Consider the following 26,335-nt stretch of genomic DNA (forward strand, 5'->3'; position numbering starts at 1 on the left):
CGTGTAGCCACACCTAGATCATATATGATTTTTAAATTTAGAATAGTGTTATATTACTTTGGCAAAAAATTATATAAACAATCCTAATGTGCCTGGCCTGGTGACACATATCTAGAGGTTGAGGCAGCTTGTGAGTTTGAGGCCATTCTGAGTTACATGCTAGGTCCCCTCCCCCACTAAAAAACCCCAAAAAAGATTTAAAAAAAAAAAAAATGAAGACTCATACTGAAGTGTATTTAGAAAAAAGTTTTCATAGATCTTAGACTCTATAGACTATACTTTGAAGACCACTGTCTTAAGTAGTTTAGTATAATTTTAATAATGTTTGTTAAACATAGTTAATTCCTAAGAGGTAATTTTAAAACATGAGAGTCTTAAGCCCAGCATGGTGGCGCACGCCTGTAATCCCAGCACTCGGGAGGCAGAGGCAAGCAGGTGGATCTCTGTGAGTTTGAGGCCAGCCTGGTCTACAAAATGAGTCTAGGATAGCTAAGGCTACACAGAGAAACCCTGTCTCAAAAAACAACAACAACAAAAAAGCCTATGAGTTCTAGAGACCAAACTAACGCCATTTTGTGTTCAGGGCCTGAGCACCTGACGCAGGCTCCCCCTGCCCCCCCCCCCCCCGAATTTCCAGCGAGAGCCACAAACATAGTAGAACTAGCAGCCATTCCTAGTAGTTTGCACCCGGGTCCAACCAGAGTTACAGGTTACACTGACCAAAACAAACGGAAAAATTCTCTCCTGTAGTCTGGCCTTGATCCCTTCGCTTAGCCACCTGGACCCCCAGCCAATCAGCTTAAAGGCTTGGACCCCACCCCCACAGTTTTTGCCTTTAAAAACTCTGTTCCCCTAGTGTTGGGGCCTCCATCTTCCCTCCTCACAAGGGGGCTGATGGCCCAGGCTCTGAGCTTGACTAATAAAGGAGACCCTGTGTAATTTGCATCTGGCTGATTCCAGGTGGTCTCTGGGGGTGGGGGGCGGCGGGGATTCACACAGCTTGGGCATTACAGAATGTCTTTTTTATCGTTTGCCTTGGATTCATTTTTTTTTTTTTTTTCCTGATTTCTATTTTTCTCTTTCTAGATTGCAACTCAGATTGCAGTGCTGATTGCAAAAGTTGCTCGATTAGACTGTCCTAGGCAGTGGCCTGAACTGATTCCCACTCTTGTAGAGTCAGTTAAAGTGCAAGACGATCTCCGACAGCACAGAGCACTACTGACCTTCTACCATGTCACCAAGACGCTGGCGTCCAAACGCCTGGCTGCTGACAGAAAACTGTTTTATGATGTAAGTTTCTAACATGAGTGCACTTGATTTTGAGAAGAATGATACTTGTATCAGGATGAGATCATTTTACTTGTATTAGTTTCTTTAGAAAGATTATGAGTTCTCTCTGACCTTTTTAAAAATGAATCTCTTAAAAATTTGTTTTTAAAGATTTATTTATTTACTAGTATACAGTATTCTGCTTGCATGTGTGCCTGTGCACCAGAGGAGGGCACCAGATCTCATTATAGATGGTTGGGAGCCACCACGTGGTTGCTGGGAATTGAACTCGGAACCTCTGGAAGAACAGTCAGTGCTCTTGACTCCTGAGCCATCATCTCTCCAGCTCTGAGTTCTCTCTGGTCTTAAACTGCAGTGTTCTGGGTGGAAAGACGACTTAGGTGTCAGTGAGGATGACTGGTTGATAGGAAATGGTTTGAAAGCAAAGAACCTGGTCTGAGATTGTCAGGATAGTTGAGATGTGATAATAAGTCTCTTCAGGGAAGCAGTGGTAAAGGTTAGCAGTTAGGCAGGTACACAGTGGAATTCAGGAAGTAGGATTGGCCTGTTTACAGAGTTGGTTGGTGTAAAATAGAGATACAACTAAAAGATTATATGAGCTGCTTTTGTCATAGTGATGATGCTCAACAGAAACCAGGGAGGGGCTGATTTTGGCTCCCGGTCAGTCCGGCATGGCAGGGAGGGCACAGTAGAGTTGAGGTTAGCCGGCGTATGTGCTGGAAGTTCTTCAGATCTGGAGGATCAGGAAGCTGAGAACTCAGACTAGTCCTCGCCCTACTAATCTTACTAGTGTGGCCACAGTACCTTTGCCACACGGTACCACCAGCTATAGATCGAGTACTCATCTTCTACCCTATTGTTAACTTAAACTATTTTATGTGCATTGGTGTTTTGCCTGCATGTAAATTCTGTGTGAGGATGCCAGATCCCCTGTAACTGGAGTTACAGGCTGTTGAGAGCTGCCATGTGGTTGCTGGGAATTGAACCTGGGTCCTCTGGAAGAGTAGCCAGTGCTCCTAACTGCTGAGCCATCTCTCTAGCCCCCAATTTTTTAATTTTTGTTTTAAACAGGGTCTCTTATAGTCCAGGCTGACCTCAGACTTGTTGTGTAGCTGAAGAAGACTCAATTGCTGATCTTCATGTCTCTGTTTCCCAGTGCTGGGGTTCCTACCTCACCCTGCTAGTTTTGAGTATTCACACATCTGAGTCCATCTAGCATCCAAACCGTGACGGGGTTGCTGGCCTTTACCAGGTGTTACTTCTCTACTTTCCTTGGTATGGTTTTCGATCTGGCTATTTTTTACTTCAAAATAACAATTTGGTACTGCTCATAGTGACATTTTGCGTTGTACCGTCTGATACTGCTGAGTTGAAAGTGCTTGTTTTGGTCTTCTTGCTTACCTTTGGGAGTTATGAAGAATGGAACACGATTAGAAAGTTTATAGTAGGGCTCAGAAAACTAAGATGTGTATAGGAATCATCTGTTTTGCACCATTCTTTTTCCTTCTTTTACTGTGCTCTATCACGCAGGCTCTCCCCACTGAACGGCCCCTCCCCTGCTTCTTCATTTAGGCCTCCTTTCTCCTCACAGCTACTTGTCCTCACGCTTAAGCGCTTGTGTAGAGCTCTGTGCAGGTGCACCCATGCTTTCTTTCCTCCTCCTTTTGTTTTTAAAATAAAGGCTTTTCTGGCACAGTTAGAGCCAGAACACCTGACAGACTCTAAGAGCTGTAAAGTTGAGATGCTTTATTTATTCCTAAAGGAGACACCTCACTGTACATAGGCAGGAATAGTTGAAGAGCTGGCAGCATGTGGAGGATACACAGTTTCATGGAGGGAGCCCAGGGAAGAGGGTTCATAGAGAATCCTTGTAAAGGCTTTATTCTTTAACAAAAAGCTGGCTAACTTTTTGTCTCTGAGGACTCTGTTTTGTCCTTGGTGCACAGTGTAGTCTCTCTTCTTTGAGGATGGTTTAGGGAAATGGGGAGAAGAGGAGTATGTATTTTTGGGCTGTCTCGCATGTTCAATCCATTAGTTTTTGATAGATGCAGCAGTGGGTATATACAGTAGTAGCTACATACTGGCTAAGGGCAGAGTCACTAACCAGGAGTTGTAGACCCCTCTATCTAGACCATGTAGCAACAGAATAAAAAGAACAAGCAACAACAGCAAATGCACGTCAGTTTTCAGTTTCTCAGTGACAGATGAAGAGTTTCAGAGCTACTCTTGATCCTAACTCCTGAGGTGTGGCGTACAAATCCCGGGTTATAACCTTTTTCTTCTGTTCTTTTCTTCCTCCTCTTTCGCATCTACCGCCTGCTCTTTAAGAGGTCCTGAGTTCAATTCCCAGTAATCACATGGTGGCTCACAACCATCTATAATGTGATCTGATGCCCTCTTCTGCAGATAAAGCACTCATATACAATAAATAAATAAATTAAAATTTTTTTCCTTGTAGTTGGCCCAGAGAAATGTCTCAGTGGTTAAGAACACTTGTTCTTGCAAAGGACTTGGGTTCAGTTTCCAGCACTCACATCATAGCTCACAACCATCCACAAACCCAGTTCCTGAGGACTCAGTGTTGTCTTCTGACCTTCTAGTGTACCAGGCATGCACATGCATGGACACAAAAATACAGCCACCTAAAATAAATTTTAAAAAGGTTACCTGTAGCCCTAATGTTAAAATAATAATATCCTCAGTGCTGAGCATGTAGGTCGGTGGTGCTGTGCTTGCCGGCATTTACAAGGCCCTAGGTTTAGTTACTATCACTAGGGAAAATATATGTTTTGGCCTTACTTTTCAAATCAGTCTTAAAATTTTTATTTAATGAAAAGTTCAGAACTTATAGAAAAATAAAGAGAGTAGCTGTAATATAGCAATTGCTTAAATTAACTAGGATCACTGTTAGTTTTGCTTTGTCTTTTTTATCTTATCCTGTTTTCACGTATAATAAATGGTACTTTTTAATTATTTCATACTCATCTGTAAAATCATGTTGTTTTGCCCTGAGCATGTTTTATTTTTTAAATTTGAATATTACAACATTTCCCCTCTTTCCTTTCTTCCCTCCAGTCCCTCCCCTTCTCCAAGTCATAGCCCCTTTTTCTTTGTAACTGTTATTCATACACAACTTACTCATTTAATGTCATATATATATATATATATATATATATATATGATTTTAGGTTGACCACTTGCTATTAGATAACCAATTGGAGGGCTTTATCCTCATTAAAGACTATTTCTCCCTTCTCAGACTTGGGTGCCTGTAGTCCTTTGTCTGTGAGTGTGGCCCTCTAGGTTTTCCCCTTCTTTTTTTTTTTTTTTTTTTTTTTTTGGCTTTTCGAGACAGGGTTTCTCTGTGTAGCCTTGGCCATCCTGGGCTCACTTTGTAGACCAGGCTGGCCTCGAACTCACAGCGATCCGCCTACCTCTGCCTCCCGAGTGCTGGGATTAAAGGCGTGCGCCACCACGTCCGGCTCGGTTTTCCCCTTCTATGTAGGTGTGTCTATTGGTGTTGTACTTGTTCACATCTTGTTTAGGCAGCCATATTGTTAAGGGATCATGGGTGTGTGGCTAACCTGTATTTCTAGGAGACACATTTTTGTAGTAGGTTTCCTCATCCTTTGGCGCTTACTGTTTCCCACCCTCCTTAGCAGTGTTTCCTGAGCCTTCTGTTTAGATGTGCCCAGCTACATGTCAGGATCTGAGCACCCACAGTCATTGTTTTCTGTTTGTTTTGATGAGTGGTGAGAGGTGTAAGTGCTCATGTTCAGTTAAGAATTATGTTGGTTTAATGAAGTGCCAGTAGTAGGTTCTTATGTAAGGGCTATGACCCCACTAGGCCTGTGTGATTCGATTAGTTTCCAGAATCAGGCATGATTTCTCTCCTATTCAGTGGGCTTTACTTCCAATTAAAAAGCTTCTGATTGTTGCTAAGATACTAGTGTCACAGTTACATGCTGGCCATCACTGTGGTTTATAGGTATTATATTTGGGTAGGATTATTGGTTGCTTTCCCCCCTCTTAGAAGCTGTGTATACCTTCTGTATTACGAAAACTAGTCCTCAAGGAAGGAGGCGTTCAAGTCAGGTCCAGCTCGAGTACTCTGGATCTTATGCCTGAATTACATACTGTCTTCAGCAGTAGGAGCTTAACTCTAATAAGACATCCAGCCCTTAGCATGTATTAACTCCTCGCTGTCCCCATTCTTCTGAGACAGGGTCTCATGTAGCTTAGGCTGGCCTCACACTTGGCTATGTGGTCTAGAATGATCATACCCCCCCACCCCACCCCATATTGCTTCACTGTGTAGCCCTGGCTGTCCTGAAACTCGCTGAGTATACCAGGCTAGCTCACACAGATCCATCTGACTCTACCTCTCGAGTGCTAGATTAACACTGTATGTGGTGTGCTCCGTAGCTGCTCCCCCGCCCCCTTTCTTCAAGATTGATTTAGCCATGCAGAGGCAGGGTGATCTCTGTGAGTTTGAGGTTAGCCTGGTCTACATTTCAAGCTCCAGGCCAGCCAAGGCTGCATAGACAGACTGCCCCAACACCCACCAAAAACTTTACTTTCCTGTATGTATATGTGTCTACTACCTCTGTCTCTGGTGTCCAATGAGATTAGAAGAGGGTGTTGGATCCCTTAGAAACTGAATTATAAATGGTTATGAGCTGCCAGGTGTGTGTGCTGGGAGGCAAAACTGGGTTTGCTGAACGACCAATAAAATCTACTGAGTTCTTTACTGCTGAGTCAACCTTGCTAGCTCATGACTAACTCTTGATCTTCTTGCCTCCACCTTCCGAGTGCTGGGATTACAGGCATGCACCATCATACTTGGCTTCTACTTTTTTCTATCTATCTGTCTGTCTGTCTGTCTGTCTGTCTGTCTGTCTATCTATCTATCTAGTGTTCTTTAATATATCACATCTACGGAAAGTATAAAAGGAAGAAAGGAAGAAAGAAAGGAATATGACAATATTTTCCCTTTTTCTGACTGTTCTCCAGCTCTTCTTAAAGGTTTTTTACACACTATTTCTTTGAGCCAGGAAGTGAGCACTCTCTCTTAAACTCTAAGAGTTAATTTAGAAGATCAGTATTCACTTCTGTTGTGTTTTTTTCTTTTTCTTTTTTCATGCTGTAGTTTGAAGGAACTGGTTTGTTGTCCTGTTGTGTGCCCAGTTTCTGTACTTGTCCACTGTGCTTCTTGCAGGTTAGTTTCAGGTGAAAGTGTCTTGGTTTCTACAGTTAGTTTCATTGTTATTAGTTTATTAGTTACAAATTTTAAAATTGGCTTTAATACTTTATTGTTAACTTTACCTAGTGGGAGTTGTGAGGACAGTGGACCTGAGTATTTAAGAATATTTGAAATGTTAAGACAAGTTAAACTTACTTTAATGGATAGCTTTTTATATTGAAAGGAGTTAAGTGTGTGCTCCTTAGCTAAAGTCACCAAGCTGTCAGTTGGTGGCACTCTATCTTCTGTTTAGAAACAGAAAACCTACCATTTGGGGTTTGGGTTGAGCCAGTTCTCAAGAGTGTTCATCACGTAGCTTATTTGTGTAGTGTCTCACTGAACATTCTTCCCCTGCTATGATTTTTAGAAGCAGTATTTTTGTTTGTCCTCCTTGGCGAACTTCATTACTTTCTCTTTCCCAGCTGAGCCTTTTATAAGTAGACATCAGTTGATGGCTTCTGGACAGATGATATTTATACAGCTTGTGTATATATGGTAGTGGGTAGTGGTTTCTTTTTTAAAATCTGTCTTCCCTTGCTTTACAGTAGGACTAAACAATTGTTGAAAATAGCTGAAATACTTGTTAAGAGACGAGTTCGCAGTTGGCAACAGAGGTTGGCTATGGCACTGATTATGAGGAAAAATGAGCATTACACTCAAGGAGTCAGGTGGAGGTGTGGGAGGTTACTAAGAAGAAACAGCAGGGCAAGGGGCAGCTTCTGTTGAGATTGACCTAGCAGGATTCTGCTTCTGAAGGCAGCCGGTGTGAGGAGACACCATCTGAGGACTGTAGGGATGAGGAGCCTAACCAGATACTGAGAGTGGTCAAGATGTCATGGGAGGGGCTTTGTCCGACCATACCATTCTCAGAAGATTTTTACTTAAACTGTACAATGCAGAAGCAGACCAGGATGTCTAAAAGTCCATGCCTAATTAGGAAACAGATTTAGGAGAGTTAATCAAGAAACTGTTTGTCAAAGGGTGATATGATTGCTTCTGCACTGTAGTTATCTGTTTGTGTTGTGGTAGTTTGCAGATTAGCTAAAAACTCTTACATTGGCGCCTTAGTACATGTCTGATGTCCTTATTCAGGTAGTTTGCTCCGGATCTGGACTAGGAAACAAAGAATATTAATTAAGAAAAACATTTTCATGCTGTTTATTTGTTTCTATTCAAAGTGGCATATTGCCATCATTCAGAAATACATGCTAGATGTGTTAGTTACATACTTTTATTATTAAAATAATAACTTTTATTAAAAGTAGGACCAGAAAAAAGAAAGAATAAAAAGAAAAACGTAAACAAAAAAGAATAATATATTAAGATTTGTCATTAATATCTATATCGCTTTTGATTTTCTTTTATATGAACACATTGTCTGCATGTATACCTGATTTCAGAAGAGGGCATCAGAACCTATTTGTGAGCCACCATGTGGTTGTTGGGAATCGAACTCAGGACTTCTGGGAGAGCAGACAGTTTTGTTTACCACAGAGCTATTTCTCCAGCCCCACAACTATGTGTTTTTTTGAATTTTAAGATACTATCTCTTTGTGTTGCCCAGGCTTGGAATTCAAGATTCTGCAGTCTTAGCCTCGTAGTTACCTGGGATTATGGGTGCGCTCAACTTTGCCCATGGTTACTGATGTGCGTATTGTTTTGGTGTTTTCTTGAGGCACGGTTTGGGTGGTCGAGGCTGGCCTTGAGCAACTGACCCTCCAGCCTTTACTTCTCTAGCACGTCAGCTGTGCTCACCCTGCTCATCGTAACAGCCGTTGCTTTGTTTGTTTGTGTGTTGTTTTTGAGACTGGATCTCTCTGCAGCTCTGGCTGCCTTGGAACTCACTCTGTAGACAGAATGGCCCAGGACGCACAGAGCTTTGCCTTCTTCCTCCCAAGTGCTGGGATTAAAGGTGTGCGCCTGCACAGCTGGGAAATATTGTATTGCATTTTTATTATTGTGTATGTGTGCATGATGTGTGTGGACATAAATGTGCCACCGTGTATTTAGAGATCAGACAACAGCACTGCAGAGTTGATTTTTCCTTTTTTCACTTTATGTGAGTTCTGGGGATCTTACAACCGCCCCCCCCCTTTTTTTTTTTTGAGATAGAGTCTCGGGTACCCAGGCCTCCTTCAAACTTACTGTGTAACTGAGACTGGACTTGAACTCCTGAGCCTCCTCCTTCCACCTCCTAAGTTAACCATTCTTTTGATTGCCTGAATTACTACCCTTTGTTACACATGTTTTTAGAGTTATGTTTTAATTATAAAGGATTTTGTAGAACAAGCAAAATTTTGTCTTAATGACTTTGATTCTACCATGAAGAAATGTTCCTTTTATTCGAATCTTTTGACTAGGGTATGTTATTTAGAGTTGCTTTTGGTAGATGCCGTTCTTTGGGGAGTGAATGGAGAGGCTCTTATAGTTAGTGTAATTTGCACTCTGTGAGTACATGCTAGATTTTGGGAAAGTACTATTCCCTTTAGTTAGGATTTCTTAATGTGTCTTAGTGTTTCTATTGCTGTGAAGAGACACTGACCAGGACAACGCATATAAAGGAAACTATGTAATTGAGACTGGCTTCCAGGTTCAGAGGTCAGGAAGCATAGCAGTGTGTAGTCAGACATGGTGCTTGATAAAGAGCCCAGAGTTTGAGCTGGGCGTGGTGGCGCACACCTTTAATCCCAGCACTCTGGAGGCAGAGGCAGGCGGATCTCTGTGAGTTAGAGGCCAGCCTGGTCTACAAAGCAAGTCCAGGACAGTCAAGGCTACACAGAGAAACCCTGTCTCGAAAAACCAAAACCAGACCAAAACAAAACACAAAGAGAAGAGAGTTCTACATCTGGGTTGGCAGGCGCCTGGCTTGAACATTTGAAACCTCAAAGCGCCCCCGCCGCCCCTGGATACACTTCCTCCAATACTGTCACACCTCCTAATGGTTCCACTCCCTGGTGACTAGACATTTAAATCTATGAGCCTAGGGGAGCCATTTAAAAAAAAAGTCATATCATGGTACTAGAAGTAATGCCTAAAAATTATAATTGTAAAGATCATCTTGTTCTTTTGCTACCATTCTTATAAAATACTTAACAGAAACCTGACATGATTTTAAAATGTGCCGGTCATTCAGGGTGGCTGAGTTTTCCTTACATTTGCCTTCTTGAGAGAACGCCAGTTTCTACTGGTCAGCTCCCTTTTCAAGCTTAGCCTTGTATTACCTTGTTTATTAATGATGGGGTCCCAGTGTGTAGCTCAGCCTGGCCTCAACTGTGACATTTCTTTTTCCTTAGTCTTAGGAATACTGAAGTTGCAAGTGTGTACCAATACACCTAGTTCAATCTTGTTTTAAATTGGGCTTCGTTTGTTTGTTTGTTTTTGGGGGGTTGCCATCTCAATGTGTACTACAGGCTGGCCTGTGATTCTCCTGCCTCAGACCCGCGGGGACTGATGTTGTGCAGGAACGCCACGGCACCAGGCTGGGCTGCTCATCTCACCTCAGGCAACCAAAGAATGCTAGTCACCAGTGCTCTTTTCATTTTCCAGTGGCTTTGGCATATGGTAGTAATGGAGAGTGTGGCTTTTTGAACTTAATTCCAAATTACATTTGTACATTACTTTTTTTTTTCAATATAAGCCTTTTATTGTTCCCAAAGAGACTCAAATAGTATTTATAATTCAGGATCTTGTTGCTGGAACTGGGTAACCTGTGCCTTACTCATCAGGCTGCTGCACTGTGCCCTTTTCAGACACATAGATACCATCCAAAAACTTCCTGATATCCTTGTTTTTAACTGTTGTGGCTTGCTGGATCAGAGCAGCTGAATTTGAAACAAGTTCAATATCATTTCCTTCCAGGATTCCTTTTTTTTAAAGGCTATTTTGAGCTGCCTTATCTCCTAGCAGTCCTTTTGCCTCAGCTTCCCAAATGCTGGGGTTGTATCCATGTGTCACTATAGTGTCTTTACATTACGTACACGGAGAATTGAAGGTAGCAGTGGTTTGTGCTGCAGACAGAGCCTCTCACTGAGAGCCAGCAGCATACTGTAATCTGAGCACAGGCGTCCTGCTGTATGCTTCCTTTCTTTCTGTGCCAAGGGTAGGCACCGTTTCCCAAGCACAACGGACTGTAGGCAAGTGCTGTATAAATGTGCCATTCACCAGCCCATCGGTCAATTTTTAAACAGTGATACAGGCTAGGAATGTAGTCTGAACGGCAATGTGGCTTGTATATTTCTAGCTTTAAATACTTTAGCACCATGGATAAAAATAGAGGAGGAACACCGAAAGTCTAACTAACTTTATGTATAGTTTAGCATATTACTATGTGTCACATACTGAGTAATAGCCCACGAGTGATTGGTTTTAAAAATGAGCTTTTAACCCATTAGTGAATGCAAAGGAAAAGCAAAACCTTAACATAAAATTGTACATATAGGTAACATTGGGATGAATATTGATTTAAGAGACTAATTTTTTAGGTATGTTCTGTGTGTTTAAAGCAATAGCCAGTGCACATTATAATAATTACTGCATATCGTAGCTAAGAATCTTTGAAGCATCACCATACCTTTTTACTTCCCTCATATCTCACTGAAGATGTGTTTTTCATTATAAGACCACAATGTATTGCTTTGTAGTTGTAATTTATTATTGAGATGTGTAACATGTACACATATGGTGCTTTTTCTTACAGTTAGCTTCTGGAATTTATAATTTTGCCTGTTCTCTGTGGAATCATCATACAGACACATTCCTGCAGCAGGTTTCTTCTGGCAGTGAAGCTGCAGTTCTCAGTTCACTAGAGCGAACACTACTGTCGTTAAAAGGTACTGTTAAACTTGACCTGCTCGTCTTGAAGTGCTGTGCTGCACGACAGTTGCCAAGTAGTTGCTCTAGACAGGTTTTGTTTCTCCGTTGCACTTCAGAAAATGGGTTGATTTCTCTCTTAGACAAGAGCTACAAAGCTTTCCTTCTGTTGTAAGAAACGTGTCAAAATACCACGTCATTTCAGGTGGGTGAGCTGTGAGTTGCTGTGGTTTCAGGCCCCTGAGCACACTTCTCACGTGCCTCTGCCCTCCCTTGCGTTCCTCATTCAGGGCCTACTCTTACCGTGGTCCTGTTAGAGTTCCAGTCCTACATGCTTGGTTGAATGGTGTTTTTCAAGTCTCTTTTCTTTACAATTGATCTTTCATATTTGTGCCTCAGGCTTGCCTGGGATTTGGGAGATGGCACTAGGTTTGCTCTTCTGGCCTATGCTTTCCTATGATGTGCTTGTGAGCATTCTTGTAGCATCATTGCCCTATGCCTTTCCTGAACCAAGTTCCTTATCTTACTGTCTGGTTATCACCACTCCCTCCCAGGCCTCTTCCTGAAACCACTTCTGCTGCCTAAGACGGGGTTCTTGTTTTAAAAAACAAAACGAAGTCATAGAACTTGTTTTTCTCTTTCTGAACCCCAGTTTGCGTTCATCCCAGTCTTATTTACAAGCTCTTTAATCATGCCCAGCATTATACCTTGAACTCTTACTGTGCACTCTTGGCACGCTCATAGAGTGTCACTTACACGAATTGACTAGACTGTGTATGCTCAATCCCCAAACGTGAGCCCATCCTGGTGAGGTCTGTGAACAGAAGTATGAATGATTTTAAAGGGCTGCCCACATTTTAAGAAGTTGGGTTTAGATAGTCACATTCTGAGCTTGATGTTTTGTTTTGTTTTTTAAACTCAGACAGACCAGGAACTCAGTATACAGGTAGCTCAGGGTGGCCTTGAACTCACAGAGATCTGACCTCCTGCTTCCTGAGTTCCCAGATTAAAGATATACACTACCACCTCCAGCCTAAATTTAATTTTAATATATGGTCTTTGGACTTATGAACATCATCTAGTAGTATCTATCTATATCTATAGTAATATAGATAGCAATGCTTATTTAATAAAGTGACTTGAAATTTTGTCTTGGACTGGGGTGAGGCCCAGTATTAGCGTGTTGCTTGGGATTCAGGAGGCACTGGGTTCCACCCTCTTCTTCCATGTTGTTCCATGTTATCATAACTATGAAGTCAGATGTCAGTAGCCACATCTTTTTTTCTTTTTTAAAAATATATATTATTAATTTATTCATATTACATCTCAATTGTTATCCCATCCCTTGTATCCTCCCATTCCTCCCAGTAGCCACATCTTGATGAGGAAATTGGACATAGAAAAATTGCCCTAAGTAATATAGTTATAGGTACTGGAGAAAGAATTTAAACCTAGCTCTGACTAGAAATCCGTTGCTGTAATTGTCTTTGTGCGCAAGGTTTCTAGTTACCATAAGGTGGAGTACTTAAAATTGAGCATTCTAGTCTATTCCAGATATGGAAAGAGTTTATAGTTTTCCATTGGTTTTAGGAAACACACTAAGTTTTGTATAGCCCAAAGTTGAAATTTTTGGTTGTATCTTAAATTTCTAAGAATGAATTACCTGCAATTTCAAACTAAGTTATGTCTATTATAGCTACATGTGAGAACAAACATTGCATATTTTGTTCAGAAGAACTAGGCTGTGTACTTACCCAAACGACCAGGGGTTACTTGTCTTAATCTACTAAGTGAGATGACAAATATCTTTGAGCTTGGTTATGTTTTGATATTCAGATTTATAATAATTATGATTGTAATAGAATAAAATATGAAGAACTACTGTTCAAATCAAACTTTCTTTGCTTTTTCAGTGCTGCGTAAGTTAACTGTGAATGGATTTGTGGAACCTCATAAGAATATGGAGGTGATGGTAAGAAACACAAAGGACTATGACAAGTGACCTTTTGAAAGCGTTTGGTGTTTTTCTGACTGTCTTACAGCAGAGTCTTTTAATCTGGCACCGACTCGGAACAGCTTGTAATCAGGTGGCCATTTGGCGGTGCTCTGGTTCTTGCCGTTCTGAGTGTTATATCTGTCTGCTTTCACCATGTCACAGTCGCTGCTACATAAAGGGGGCGAAGTGGGCTAGAATATTTTTCAATGTCAATTACATTGGCATTGTTAATTTCAACTTAAGGTGAAATGAACTGTGAATTTGAGTGCTTTTATAATATTTATTGGTACATTCTAACAGTCAGTTAAGCCTTTGATATTTTAAAAATCTAACATTCCTGTGTTCATATCAGTGACACTTGATCTTTATCAGAAGTTTCATGAATGAAAACAGCTTTAGATATAGTTAAAAGGCACTTGACCTTTACATATATAGGCCCTACGTTAGACTCCTAGCACTGTAATATGAAAACCCTTGTGTTAGTTACTATTCTGTTGCTGTGATCAAACACCATGTCCAAAGCAACATATTAAAGAAAATGCTTAATTTGACTTATGGTTTCTTGGAAGGTTAGAGTCCACGATGAAGCAAGGCATGTTGACAGTAGCAGCTGAGAGTTCACATCTGGATCTGCAGGCAGGAGGCAGAGAAGGACACTGGGAATGGGACAGGTCCTTTGGTCCCCAGTGACACTCCTCTTCCAACAAGAGCACACTGCCTAATCTTTCACAAACAGTTCCACTGAGTACCAAGTGTTTAAATATATTTGCCATGAGGACCATTCTTATTCAAACTGTCACAACCCCAAAACTGTGTGTGTAAACAACCTTTTATAAGCCCATATAGGTTGTTGTCTTAGTTACTGTTTACTGCTGTGCAGAGACACCATGATCAAGGCTGCTTATACAGAAAACATTTAACTGGGGCTTGTTCACAGTATCAGAGGGGTGGTCTGTGATCACTGCAGCAGGAAGCATGGAGGCAGGCAGACAGGCAGGCAGGCACAGTGTTGGAGCAGCAGTAGCTGAGAGCTTAGGTCCTGACTGACAGGCAGCAGTTGAGAGAGAGGTGCCTGGGTCTGGCATGGACTTTTGAATCCTTCAGAGCTCACACCCAATGACATTCCTCCAAGGCCAGGCATTCTGATCTTTCCCAAACATTTCCAACAACTGAACCAGTGAGACTGTTGGGGACATTTTTATTCAGACCACCAAAGTTGTAGTATATATTTGCTGTTGATATGTAGTCATCTATTTTTTTCTTCTGTGCAAAATTATATAGCTATGTGATTTCTACTTAAATATAAATTGTTTTTTATGATGCGCTTAGCTCATTTGACATGTTCTGTGGGGATTTTGTTGTGGTGCTGCACAGAGTTGAGGAAAGTAGTGCTAAGCTTAATTGGGCCTTAGGTCTCATAAAGCATATTGAAGAGGTTACCTATTATGTTCTTGGTGAAGATTTGCTTATGATAATGGCTTGTTGTTGAGCATGCTGCACACCTGTAATGTCAGTTTCTTGGTGTGTTCTGATGGAAGACTGCAAGTTTGAGGTCAGATTGGATAACTTAGTGAGACCATGTCTCAAACTAAAAAGGGGCAGGAGTGTAGCTTCGTGATGTTGCACTTGCCTGGCATGCACAGCTAAGCCTTGAGTTTGTTGTCCTCATCATCACTCCTCTTCAGGGTCTAGCATGTTGGCCTTCTAGGCATGGAGGGCCACATCTAGCTCTTTCAGGTACTTTTGTAAAAACTGGCCTAGATGCTTTAGTATCCTTGACAAAAAGCATAAAGTTATGTTGATAACAGAATATAGAGACATTTAAAAATATATTCTTTTTTAGGGTTTTTTACATGGAATATTTGAACGTCTAAAACAGTTTCTGGAGTGCAGTAAGTACTTCATTGCAGTTTGACTGTAAAACTACATTCATTACCATTTATCCATTATTCATTGGTAGCTCCGATTAATGAGGACTAATGTAGATTAGTGAATTACTTCTAATTCATCAGCAGCTTCTACTGTGTACCTACAAGTCTGGAGACAGTGATTGTCTGTTTCCCATTTGGACAGTCTGAGTAACGGCTCAGTAGGTGGACAGATCCTGTACGTGGCTAGAATTAGTATCTTAGGATCTGGTCACTAGCAATTGAGACTAGACCAGAAGCTTAGTGTTGCCTCCATGTACCTGTCTTAGCCTGAGCGGGGGAACCCTTTTCTAAAACTCTGTGTTGTGTGTTCATTCCTTCCCTTTTCTATCTAATACTGCTACCCTAGGCATGGCTATTTGGCAGGTTTTTTCAGAAGTCATTAAGTGAATACTATGTGCCAAATGCTATTTAGATTCCTGTAGATTGTCTCTTAGTATGGTTTATATATCACTTTGATATTGATGTCCTTAAATTATACTTTATGTAATTTTTTTGTTATCTTATGCCCCACAAAGAAAATATGTTTGTGTTGTACTTTTATTGGTGACGTTTTCTTGTCCCTTCCTTATATGTGATTGTGAATACCTTTGCTCAGGATGCACTTTTGTGTGTGTATGTATGTATGTGTGTGTGCGAGTGTGCATGTGCATAAACAATGAGTGTATTAAGACACTTGCTATCTGAATCTTAGTCTCATTTGTAGAGATTGTTGATTACTTTATTCCTGTTATTTTTAATTTAGAAAATACTTAATTGAACCCATTGCCAGGCATTTTCTTGTATCATGTAGTTGATTTTTAAGAACAGGTAACTTTGCTCTGGTATCACCAAGAGGCTAGTAGAAGTTAGTTGAAAAAGAAAAATTTCAAGGCAGAGTGATGAGAGAACAAAGGAATTGACAGACTGAAAGACATTTTTATGAATGTACAAAATTAAGTAGAGGAGTTTTTAGAATAAATTTGTTGTAAAGTATGTCAAAATTATAATGAATACTTTATTCTGTGGGTGCTTTGTTTTGAAAGATGCTTCAAATATAGCTGACTTAGCTTTTTAAAATTTGATTTATAATTTGTTGCTAAAATTGTTATCACTTTATTTAAGAATGTATTCACTTTATATTTTAGGTTTAGTTTTGTTAATTGTAACTTTGATGATTACTCTGTTTTACTAGGAACAAATCCTATTACTGATTTTTCAATCATTAATTTCTTATGAAAAATGCCTGATTTTTGTTAAAGTTTTGATCTTTTTGTGTGAATTTACAGACTTTTAAAGACTTGACTTGTATTCTTAATAGGCAGAAGTCTAGGTACAGACAATGTGTGTCGAGACAGACTGGAAAAGACCATCATTCTTTTTACGAAAGTGGTAAGTGGTTTTCTTTTTTTCTGGCATGTGTTTTTTCACATTTAGAAAGGAAATGTATTTGTTTGTTTATTCTATTTGTTTGTTTGGTTTTTCAAGACAGGGTTTCTTGTGTAACATCTCTGCCTGTCCTGGAACTTGCTTTCTAGTCCGGACTGGTCTTGAACTCACAGAGATCCACCTGCCTCTGCCTCCCAGGTGCTGGGATTAAAGGCATGCACCGTCACTCCCCAGCTAGGGAAATGTATTTGTAATAGTTTTTGCTTTAATGAAAGGAAACTTAGGTTTTGAGTCTTCATTAGAAAGCTGAAAATCACCCTTGTATCTTTAAACTTTAAGAATATATATAGTAATTAAATTACATGTTGAATGTCATAAGTCATCTTGCTGTAAAAAATCAAGTATAGCTGGTTATCTGGTGGTTGACGGCTTTCCTAGTATGCACTAAGCCTTTGGTTATGTTATCAGCATGGGGAAAAGAATATGAACCATATTTAATATTAGAAAAGTTTAAGTTCTTATATTTACTAGAGAAAGCAGAAAAAAAAAAGAGGAAAAAAGCAGTTGAGGCAGAAGTGATCAGGTGCAGCTGTAATGTGACAGTATACTCAGAATGAATCAGACTAGCATCACAACTCCACTTCTTATGAATGGCGTTTATAGTTGTACTATACTAGGCGATGCATATAAATGGCTGGTAAAGTTAAGCTTTATAGTATATTATATGAAAATTGGGATTTGGAGAATTAGAAAGAATAAAAAGACTTGGATGGTATCGCTTAGGAATGCCTGATAGGAGACTTTGCATATACAAGATAGGAACTTGTAGGTGGTTGGAATATCTGTTTTTCCTTTTATTGATGCTTTAGTATTCGGGTTAGATTTGAATGTCAGCTGTCTTCATGTCTAACATTCTAGGTAGCATCAGCCATAAATGAAATCAATTTAACCCTTAAGAATCCAATATAAAGCTGGCTTATTATATTTATTTACCTAGTTATATAGTTTGAGACAGGGTCTTTGTGTAGCTCTTGCAGTCCTAGAACCCACTATGTAGAAGGCGTGGCTGGCCTCAAAATCACAGAGGCTGCCCTCAAACTCAGAGATCTGCTTGCCTCTGCTTCCCAAGTGCTGGGATTAAACAGATGCCCCAGCTTGACTTAGATTCTTAACACAAACAGACTGAGAGGATGATGGAGGGCAGTCATAGGGCCAGTGCATGTCACTGATACCTGCCTGCTTCTCTGCTAGCATACAGCCGGCTGCTGAGGGAGATTCCAGGAGATGCTGAAAGAGGAGTGATATGATGTCATGCTTTGTAATTCCTAAGGAAAACAGGGCCAGGCAGTGGTCATCACTGACTGTTTGCATCGAGGACAGAAAGGCTGCTGAAGAGCTTTGGGTGCTCACTCATCAGCCGGCCTTGCACACAGAGCCAGCATTATGTACTCAGTCATTCTTAGAAGCCACATTGATTACTAGCCTGTTTCTTAGTTCTCTTAGCTCTGTAACTTACTCTACTTTTTAGAACATGTTGACAACAATAACTTAACTTAGGAAATATATGTTAATAATTTCCAAACTTACTAAAACTTTTAAAATTGCAACAGTTCAAACACTGGCCCAAATAGAACTGAATAGCTGAGTCCTCAGAGTCCCCATGAAGTTACTCCCACCTTCAGCAACTGTCAATACATAGTCATAGTCAATCCTTTTTTTTTTTTGAGGCAGGGTCTCACTATATACTTTTTGCTGGCCTGGAACTTGCCATTGTCCCGGCTGGCCTTGAACTCTGCCCAGTGCCTTTACTGAGATTAAAGGTGTTCTTTTGTTTGTCCTCTTTCATGCTCTTCTTCTCCTTACTTTTGCTGATTATATTAAAGCAAATCCTAGATAAGATTCCAATAATATCAGTTAGGCAGCCTCTCCTCCATCCATTCCTCCTTGCCTCTGGGACAGCGGGGTTTCATGTGGTCCTGTGTGGTTTTGAAGTTGCTATTTAGCTAAGGAGAATCACGAATCTCTGACCTTCTTGCTTCTGCTTCCCAGGTACCAGGCCTACAGGTGTGCACCACCACCCTGGGGACCTTTTTTGCCCCTTGCTACTTGTTGAAATAACAATTACTTTCATGTAGCATCTTTTTTAAAAAAAAAAAAAAAATTCCATTTATTTATTTGATGTGGGGACTGACAGGTACCAGCATGCCATGGGTCATGTGGAGGTCAGTAGATGACTAAGAAGTTGGTTCTCTTTTGCTACTGTGTTGCTTTTGTGTAGATTGAACTCAGGTGTGGTAGCAAGCACTTTGACCTGCTTTACTTTTGCCAGCCCCTCCTCTAGCATTGACACTTGTATCCCCATGTGTTATTTATTTAACATGTTTTTCCCTCTCTGCATTCCTCTTCCTTGTATCTCCTACACATTTGTAGTTAGATATACACTTGGTCATATTCAGGTCATTTGCAACAGGAGAGGCTATGATAAGACTACTTCCTTGAGGGTGCCTGTGTCTGATAACAGGAAGGCAGCATCTGGCTGTCTGTGTGCATGGTCGGATTGGTGAGTAACTTTTATAGGTCTTGAGCAGCCTTCCTACTCTCCCTGTGAACAGCTGTTGGTGACCCTTGTCTGGACACTATTTCTCCAGAACTTACACAGTGAGAGCATCCTAATTCTGTCACTTCATTCCTTAGCTGTAATGCTTCTGTAAAGAGGATATTTCTCTTAGCAAATATTTGTTATATCAAAATATGGTTCATAGGAAAGGCAGTCTTAATTTTTAATGATTTCCTTTTATTGTTCTTTTTAAAAGCCTGCATTATATACTTAATGATATATATTTACTTATAGTTGCCAAGTTAACTATGATGGGATCTTTTTGGTCCCTGCATTAGAAATACTAGAAAATTATAGGCTGAACAGATTGCTCAGCAGTTAAGAAAACACTGGCTGCTCCTCTCGAGAACCTGGGTTCAATTCCCAGCACGACATAGCAGCTCACAATTATCTGCACCTACAGTTCCAGGGTATCCATCTCACCATGCATGCATGTGGTGCACATATCTGTGCATGCAGACAAAATACCCATACACAGAAAATAAAAATTTAAAAATCTTTAAAAAAGAAATGCTAGAATATTCTTTTATGAGGTATAGTTTGGGAAAAATTTATGATTTATGATATGTTCCAAGAAGGTTATATTGTATGTGAAACTGGTTATGCATGGAGTTCCACTGAAGGTTTACAACTAGTTAAACATTTATTAGTAAATTTATAGTTGGAGTAATATATCCTATAAAGATTTTGTATAAAATACCTTTTAAATTTTTTTATTTTCTTTATAGCTCTTGGACTTCTTGGATCAGCACCCCATTTCATTCACCCCTCTAATTCAGAGGTCACTGGAATTTTCTGTAAGCTATGTTTTTACTGAAGTTGGTGAAGGCGTTACATTTGAGCGATTCATTGTCCAGTGTATGAATCTTATTAAGATGATTGTCAAAAATTATGCTTATAAGCCATCCAAAAATTTTGAAGGTAATATTCCACTGATCTTTTAAATTTTAAATCCAAGTGTGATGTAATTACTATTTTGATACAATTTTCTTGAAATTTATTTTAGTTTGAAAAACAAACTTGCTGGTATGTGGAATAAGAAAAAGTTTACAATTTAGTTTGTGAATATTGGCTTTTAAAAGCTAAGTCGTGGGGTTGGAGAAATGGCTCAGTGGTTGAGAGCACTGACTACTCTTGCAGAGGTCCTGAGTTTAATTCCCAACAACCACATAGTGTCTCAAAACCATCTGTAATGGAATCTGATTCCCTCTTCTGGTGTGCATGAAAACAGAGCGTTCTAACAATTGAGATGTAATATGAATAAATTAATAAAATATATTTAAAAAAGAAAACAAGAGGGTTCATATACATTAAATCAATCAATCAATCTTAAAAGCTGAGTCATTTATGTTTACTGAGCTGTCTTGTAGTACAGTAGAGGATTTGAAACTTACACACTTTAAGAATTATATCCCACAGTAGCTACTACAGGTCTTGTACTTAAGATTTAAAGAATAAAAGTTTCTCTGACTTTTTATAAAGGGGAATTGCTGAACTGTATGCTGTGTTATTTGGAATGCTTTTATATGTGGGTGTCAAGACCAATAAAGAAGTCTTGTAATGAGGGAAGGAGAGGGGAGGGAAGAGAGTTTGGGAGGGACAGCAGTCATGTGTAAGCTGTAGTGGTTAAGATGCGCTGATCTGATACATTGCAAACACAGGGAAGAGCACCTTTAAAATGTGTTCCAATAAATGCAGAGCGTCAGACCCAAGGCTGTCTTTCTTCTGAAAACGTACTTTTCATTTCAGTTGTATGATGCAGCTTAGAGAGAATGGCTGTACTCGTAACTTGGACATTTTATTTTTCTAGACAGCAGCCCTGAAACACTTGAAGCCCATAAAATCAAGATGGCATTCTTCACGTATCCCACGCTGACAGAGATATGTCGACGATTAGTCTCCCATTATTTTTTATTAACTGAAGAAGAACTGGCCATGTGGGAAGAAGATCCAGAAGGCTTTAGTAAGAATTAGTTTTTCAGTTTTCAAATGCCTTGTCTCTCTTTCATAAACAAATATGTGTTGGGAGTGATAGGGACAAAACAGTGTAGTTTTAATATAGCATTTTTGACCTGATCTTGACTTTTTTTTTTCTCTTTCTCCGGCTTCTTCCCCACCTCTTCCTCCACCTCTTCCTCTTCCTCCTTCCTGTCTCTTTCTCTCTGTCTCTCCTTTTGAGACAGGGTGTCACTGTGTAGCTCTGGCTGTTCACCTGCCCCAGTTCCCAAGCGCGTGCATCACTATGGCCCCAGCTGTGATTTGACTTTTAAAATTCAGTTTGGAGCTTCAGTGCTGGAGTTGATGGGTGTGTGCTGCTATACACTTGGCTTTCCCTCGTTCATCCTTCTGAACAAGTAACTTACCTTCTATTTCTCAATTTGTTCAGAGACCTTTAAAATTTTTAGCTGTGCTTACCTGGGTGACACATGCCTTTAGTCCCGCCATTTGGGAGGCAGAGGCAGTTGGATCTCTACTTTTGAAGCCAGCCTAGCCTACAAAGCGAGTTCCAGCACAGTCAAGGCTACACTAAGAAACCCTGTCTCAAAAACCAAACCAAACCAAACAAAACAAAAAAGAGAAAAAATAAGAACTATCCTCATGTAGTTTAGAATGAAAACGTAAGTTTAACTACTTAACTCTTATCAGGTCAATTTCTAGTCTGTGGCTGTATATTTGTATATTAATTTTTGAGTGAAAACATAGGTGCTTTGGATTGAACTCAGGGCCTCACAAATACCAACCATGCCTTCCACCACAAGCCTATTTTTAAATTACATTTATTTATTAGTGTGTATGTATACACGTGCCTGCACGATTGTAGGTTCTTTCTTTCACACTCTGGGTCTCAGGGATGGAACTCTCTGTTCTCAAGCTTGGCGATAAGCACTGTTGCCCTCTGATCCATCTAGCATGTTCCTGAGATTTTTTTTTTTTTAATTGTTAAATTGCTTGCTATTTTCTTTTGTCTGTGTATTCCTTAACAATTTTGTCTGAATTTTGTAGTCAACATATGAGTAGCAAAAGTCTGCCCAGGTCCTTGTTAATGAAAAGAAACCTGTGTCTAATAAAATATTTGTGTGGGGCTGCAGAGATGGCTCACTGAGTAAAGCGTTTACCACTGGGAGTGTGGGGGCCGGAGCTGGGATCCTTCGAACGCGTGTGGAAACCACTTGGGCATAGTGGCCTACCTGGAATGCCAGGGTCCAGAATGCAGAGACCCTGGGGCAAACTTGCTAACTAGCCTAGCCTAAATGGTGAGCTCTGGGCCCGGTGAGGTCTGCTTCACTGTACAAGGTGGGCAGTCATTAAAGAAAGTGCCTGATACCAAGCTACCCTGGACTCCACGCTGTTGTGTGTATACACATTTCAGTGCCTCTGTGTGAATCCCTTTGGCTGCACTAAGACATAGACCATTTTAGCCGCTTTCTACTACTTTGGCTAGATACCCTTAGATAGTTACACATGCTGCCTCAGCATTGTAAGACGGCTTTTACGTTTGAGGACATTTATCCTTTCTGTATTATTTAGGAGTTACTTTAAGGTATTTAGAAAATGGAGCATCATCTTTTCCTAGTGTATAGTTTCAGAGTGTGGGAATAAACTTTGAACAATTAATCCTTAGGGCTTTGTCTATCTGTCTGTCTGTCTGTTTGCTGTTTTTTGCTGGAGGTGTTTTTTGTTTGTTTGTTTTTGTTTCTTGTTCTAAAATACTTTACTTGAACTTTAAATATACAAAGAAAAGTTATGCGAAGTATGACAAGATTTAACTTGAGAATCATTACTGCAGGCATTAAAATGATTCTCAGGTTGTTATAATACTGTATTGTGTATTGTCATATAACTGAGAAGGGCGGGATGTTTGAGCTTTCTTCCACTTATAATGTTCTCCTCTGGAAAGTAAGAGTGCTCATAAAGAATTTAATGAGCACTTCATGGAGATTTTAAAGTACACAGTGTGATTGGAGCGAGAGGGAGGAGTCTATGTAATCTACTCTCAAGGACATGCACCTAGTGTGAGGTCTCAGACAAGGCCCATAAATGTTACACTTTTGGAAGCATCACTTCGGTATTTCTGCAGAGCGTCATTTGTTGTCTTCTTAATTGCAGCAGTGGAAGAAACAGGAGGAGACTCTTGGAAGTACAGTTTGAGGGTGAGTATCAGTGGAAGGCAAGCGCTGGAGGCCACCTAGGAGTCCACACGTTGAGGTAGACAGCGGTAACTGCTTGTAATTGCAAAAGCAATCTACAGCAAGTTAATTAAATTATGGATTTTAGTCTGAACTTTTCCTTTTATCAAGATGGGTCTGGTAGACTTATTCTTTTGTTAATTAACTTATCTGAGAAACAATTATCATTGTACAACTAGACACTATTTAAATGAAACCTGCCCTTCTGCAGTAGAATGAGCCCCTTTACATATCTTTTTGATAACATTCTTTTTGATACTTACTGGAGTTTTGTTTGTTTGTTTGTTTGTTTGTTCGGTTTGCTTTTTTAAGTCAGGGTTTCTCTGTGTAGCCCTGGCTGTTCTAGAACTCACTTTGTAGACCAGGCTGGCCTCAAGCTTACAGAGATCCACTTGCCTCTGCCTCCTGAGAGCTGGGATTAAAAGCCTGTGCCACAACCACTCACCTTGATCTTACTTTTAAAATAAAGTTATTTTTATTGTTCACAGTTTTATACACTAATATGGCAATAAGCTATATTACTCTTACCACTGAGCATGATTCTGAGATCAGCCTATTGTTTTCCGTTGCAGGATGCTTTTAAAACACATTTAGTGATAAGTAAAAAACACAGTTTTTTGGAATATTTGTAAAATGAGCTTATTGAGCTGTTCTTTGTTAATTTTTTTTTTTTTTTAACACAACATGCTCATTTTTTTGTTTTCTGTTGTTTAGAGGAGGGTGCAGTGTTAAGAATGGGTTTCACAGTGTAGAACAAGCTAGCCTTGAACTTGAAGAGGTATGCCTGTTTCTGCCACCTACTGGGATTAAAAACATGTGCCATTACTCACATACATGGCCATTTTTGTTTGTTTGCTTTTGTTTCTGTTTTGTTTATTTAGAGACAAGGTCTCACTATGCAGTCTTGGCTGGTGTGCAACTCACCATGTAAACTAGGCTGGTTTTGTTCAGAGAGCTTCCTACCTCTGCCTTGCAAATGGTGGCATGCTTAGCAAGACTTATTTATTCACTCACTCACGTGTGTGTGTGTGTGTGTGTGTGTGTGTGTGTGTGTGTGTGTGTGTGTTTCAAAACGTAGCCTTGCCTGTCCTGGAACTTGCTCTGTAGATGAGGCTGGCCTTGATCTCACAGTGATTGTCTGCTTGCCTCTGCCTCCCAAGTGCTGGGATTAAAAGGTGTGCACCACCATTCCCAACTATGATGATTTTTTATTTTAAATTTTGGGTGTGTGTGTGTGTGTGTGTGTGTGTGCGCTCGTGCACGTGTGCATGTTTGTGCACATCATTGTAGTGCCCACGAGACCAAAGAGGGTGCTAGAGATATAGTCAGTTGTGAGCTGCCTGGCATGGATGACTTTTAAAACAACTTTAAGAAAATGCGAGTGTACGTTTTGCCTGCGTGTATTCTGTGTACTCCATGTGTGCCATATACCCAAGGAGACCAGAAAGTGGTGCTGGATGCTCTGGAACTGGCGTCACAGAGCATTGTTATCTGCATGCTAGGAATCAGTGCTCTTTTCTTGTTGTTTTGTTGTTTATTTATTTACTGCTTTATTTAGTAAGCAGTTTATTTACTCTTTTTATTTATATTTTAAAGATTATTTTATGTACATGAGTATTTTGCCTGTGTTTACATATGTAAAATATGTGTGTGCTTGGTGTCCAGTAGTTTTATAGCTATTGAGTCCCCAGGATCTGGAGTTATGGTTGGTTGTGAGTGAACTTGTGGATGCTGGGAGTTGAACTTGTGTCTTCTGCAAGAGCAACAAGTGCTCATAATCACTGAGCTGTCTCTGTAGCTCATGCCTCAATACTTGTAAGAATCCAGATAAGGCTGGAGAGGTGGCTCAGTGGTTAGGAGCACTTGCTCTTGGAGAAGACCTGGATTCAGTTCCCAATACCTACATGAGGACTCCAAACCATTCTTAACTCCAGTTCTAGGGGATCCAATGCCTTTTACCTCCATGGGTACCAGATATGTGGTTCACTTACATACATGTAGGTAAAACATAGACACATAAAATAAGAATAAATAAATCTTAAAGAAAATCCAAATAATACATTCTTTATGTAGCTTAATAGTTTTGTTACTGTTTTTGTTTCTTAATGCTATTTTCCATGGTGAGTTGAATTTATGAACTGCAGTAGATGATCATATTTATGAAAATATTTTATTAAGTGGAACTCATTCTGTAGACCACATTGTTTACTCTGTCATTTTACTTACATATAAGTGAGCTTGGCTACAGGACAGTTTTTTTTAAGTATAATGAATTAAAGATGCTTTGAATATATAAGACCAAATGATTGAAACAATAAAAGATATTTTTGTTATGAATTCTTTTGTTAGGAATTAATTTCTTTATGCTATTGTTTTTCAATTGGGTCCAGGACTTCATGTATATCATTGTAGGCATCTGCTTGAGTACTGAGCCCCAGCCCTAGTAGTGTTGCTCTTTTAAGAAACTAACATGGAAATACTTGTTTTAGAATCTGATGAATGAGTATCCTTTTGCTTTATTGCAACAGCCAATAAAACGCCTTTTTTCTTACTAAAAATTTCTTCTTTCTCTCCCTCTAGCCTTGCACTGAAGTATTATTTATAGATATATTCCACGAATATAATCAAACTCTTACTCCTGTACTTCTAGAAATGATGCAAACTCTTCAAGGTAAGTTGTAGTTTGTAATAGTTTTGTCGTTTAATGTTCAGTTAAGTAGACTAACTGCCAACTGTACTCGCCACCCTATTTCCTGGTCATACACTGAGTATGAATTTGAGAGAGATTGAATGTGTTTTATTAACATTATTTTTATGCAACTGTGTTTGTTTCTCAGTTTCACTTTTAACCTGGCTGTCACACAAATAATTGAGACTATTATATTATATTAATAAGCA

The 26,335-nt window shown here is 39.9% G+C and overlaps 1 protein-coding gene across 1 annotated transcript in view; it reads left to right on the forward strand.

Moving 5' to 3' along the window:
- Ipo11 (importin 11) overlaps positions 1 to 26,335 on the forward strand; it is a 148,240-nt gene that overhangs the window by 20,110 nt on the left and 101,795 nt on the right. The window contains exons 5-13 of the mRNA XM_051172607.1: positions 1,087 to 1,290; positions 11,229 to 11,361; positions 13,255 to 13,313; positions 15,181 to 15,229; positions 16,566 to 16,636; positions 19,979 to 20,171; positions 21,061 to 21,213; positions 23,358 to 23,401; positions 26,018 to 26,108. Coding sequence (XP_051028564.1) covers positions 1,087 to 1,290; positions 11,229 to 11,361; positions 13,255 to 13,313; positions 15,181 to 15,229; positions 16,566 to 16,636; positions 19,979 to 20,171; positions 21,061 to 21,213; positions 23,358 to 23,401; positions 26,018 to 26,108 — 997 coding nt within the window. The remainder of the gene's footprint in view (positions 1 to 1,086; positions 1,291 to 11,228; positions 11,362 to 13,254; positions 13,314 to 15,180; positions 15,230 to 16,565; positions 16,637 to 19,978; positions 20,172 to 21,060; positions 21,214 to 23,357; positions 23,402 to 26,017; positions 26,109 to 26,335) is intronic.

This window comes from Acomys russatus, chromosome 30 (genome assembly GCF_903995435.1).
Source record: "Acomys russatus chromosome 30, mAcoRus1.1, whole genome shotgun sequence".
Lineage (NCBI taxonomy): Eukaryota > Metazoa > Chordata > Mammalia > Rodentia > Muridae > Acomys > Acomys russatus.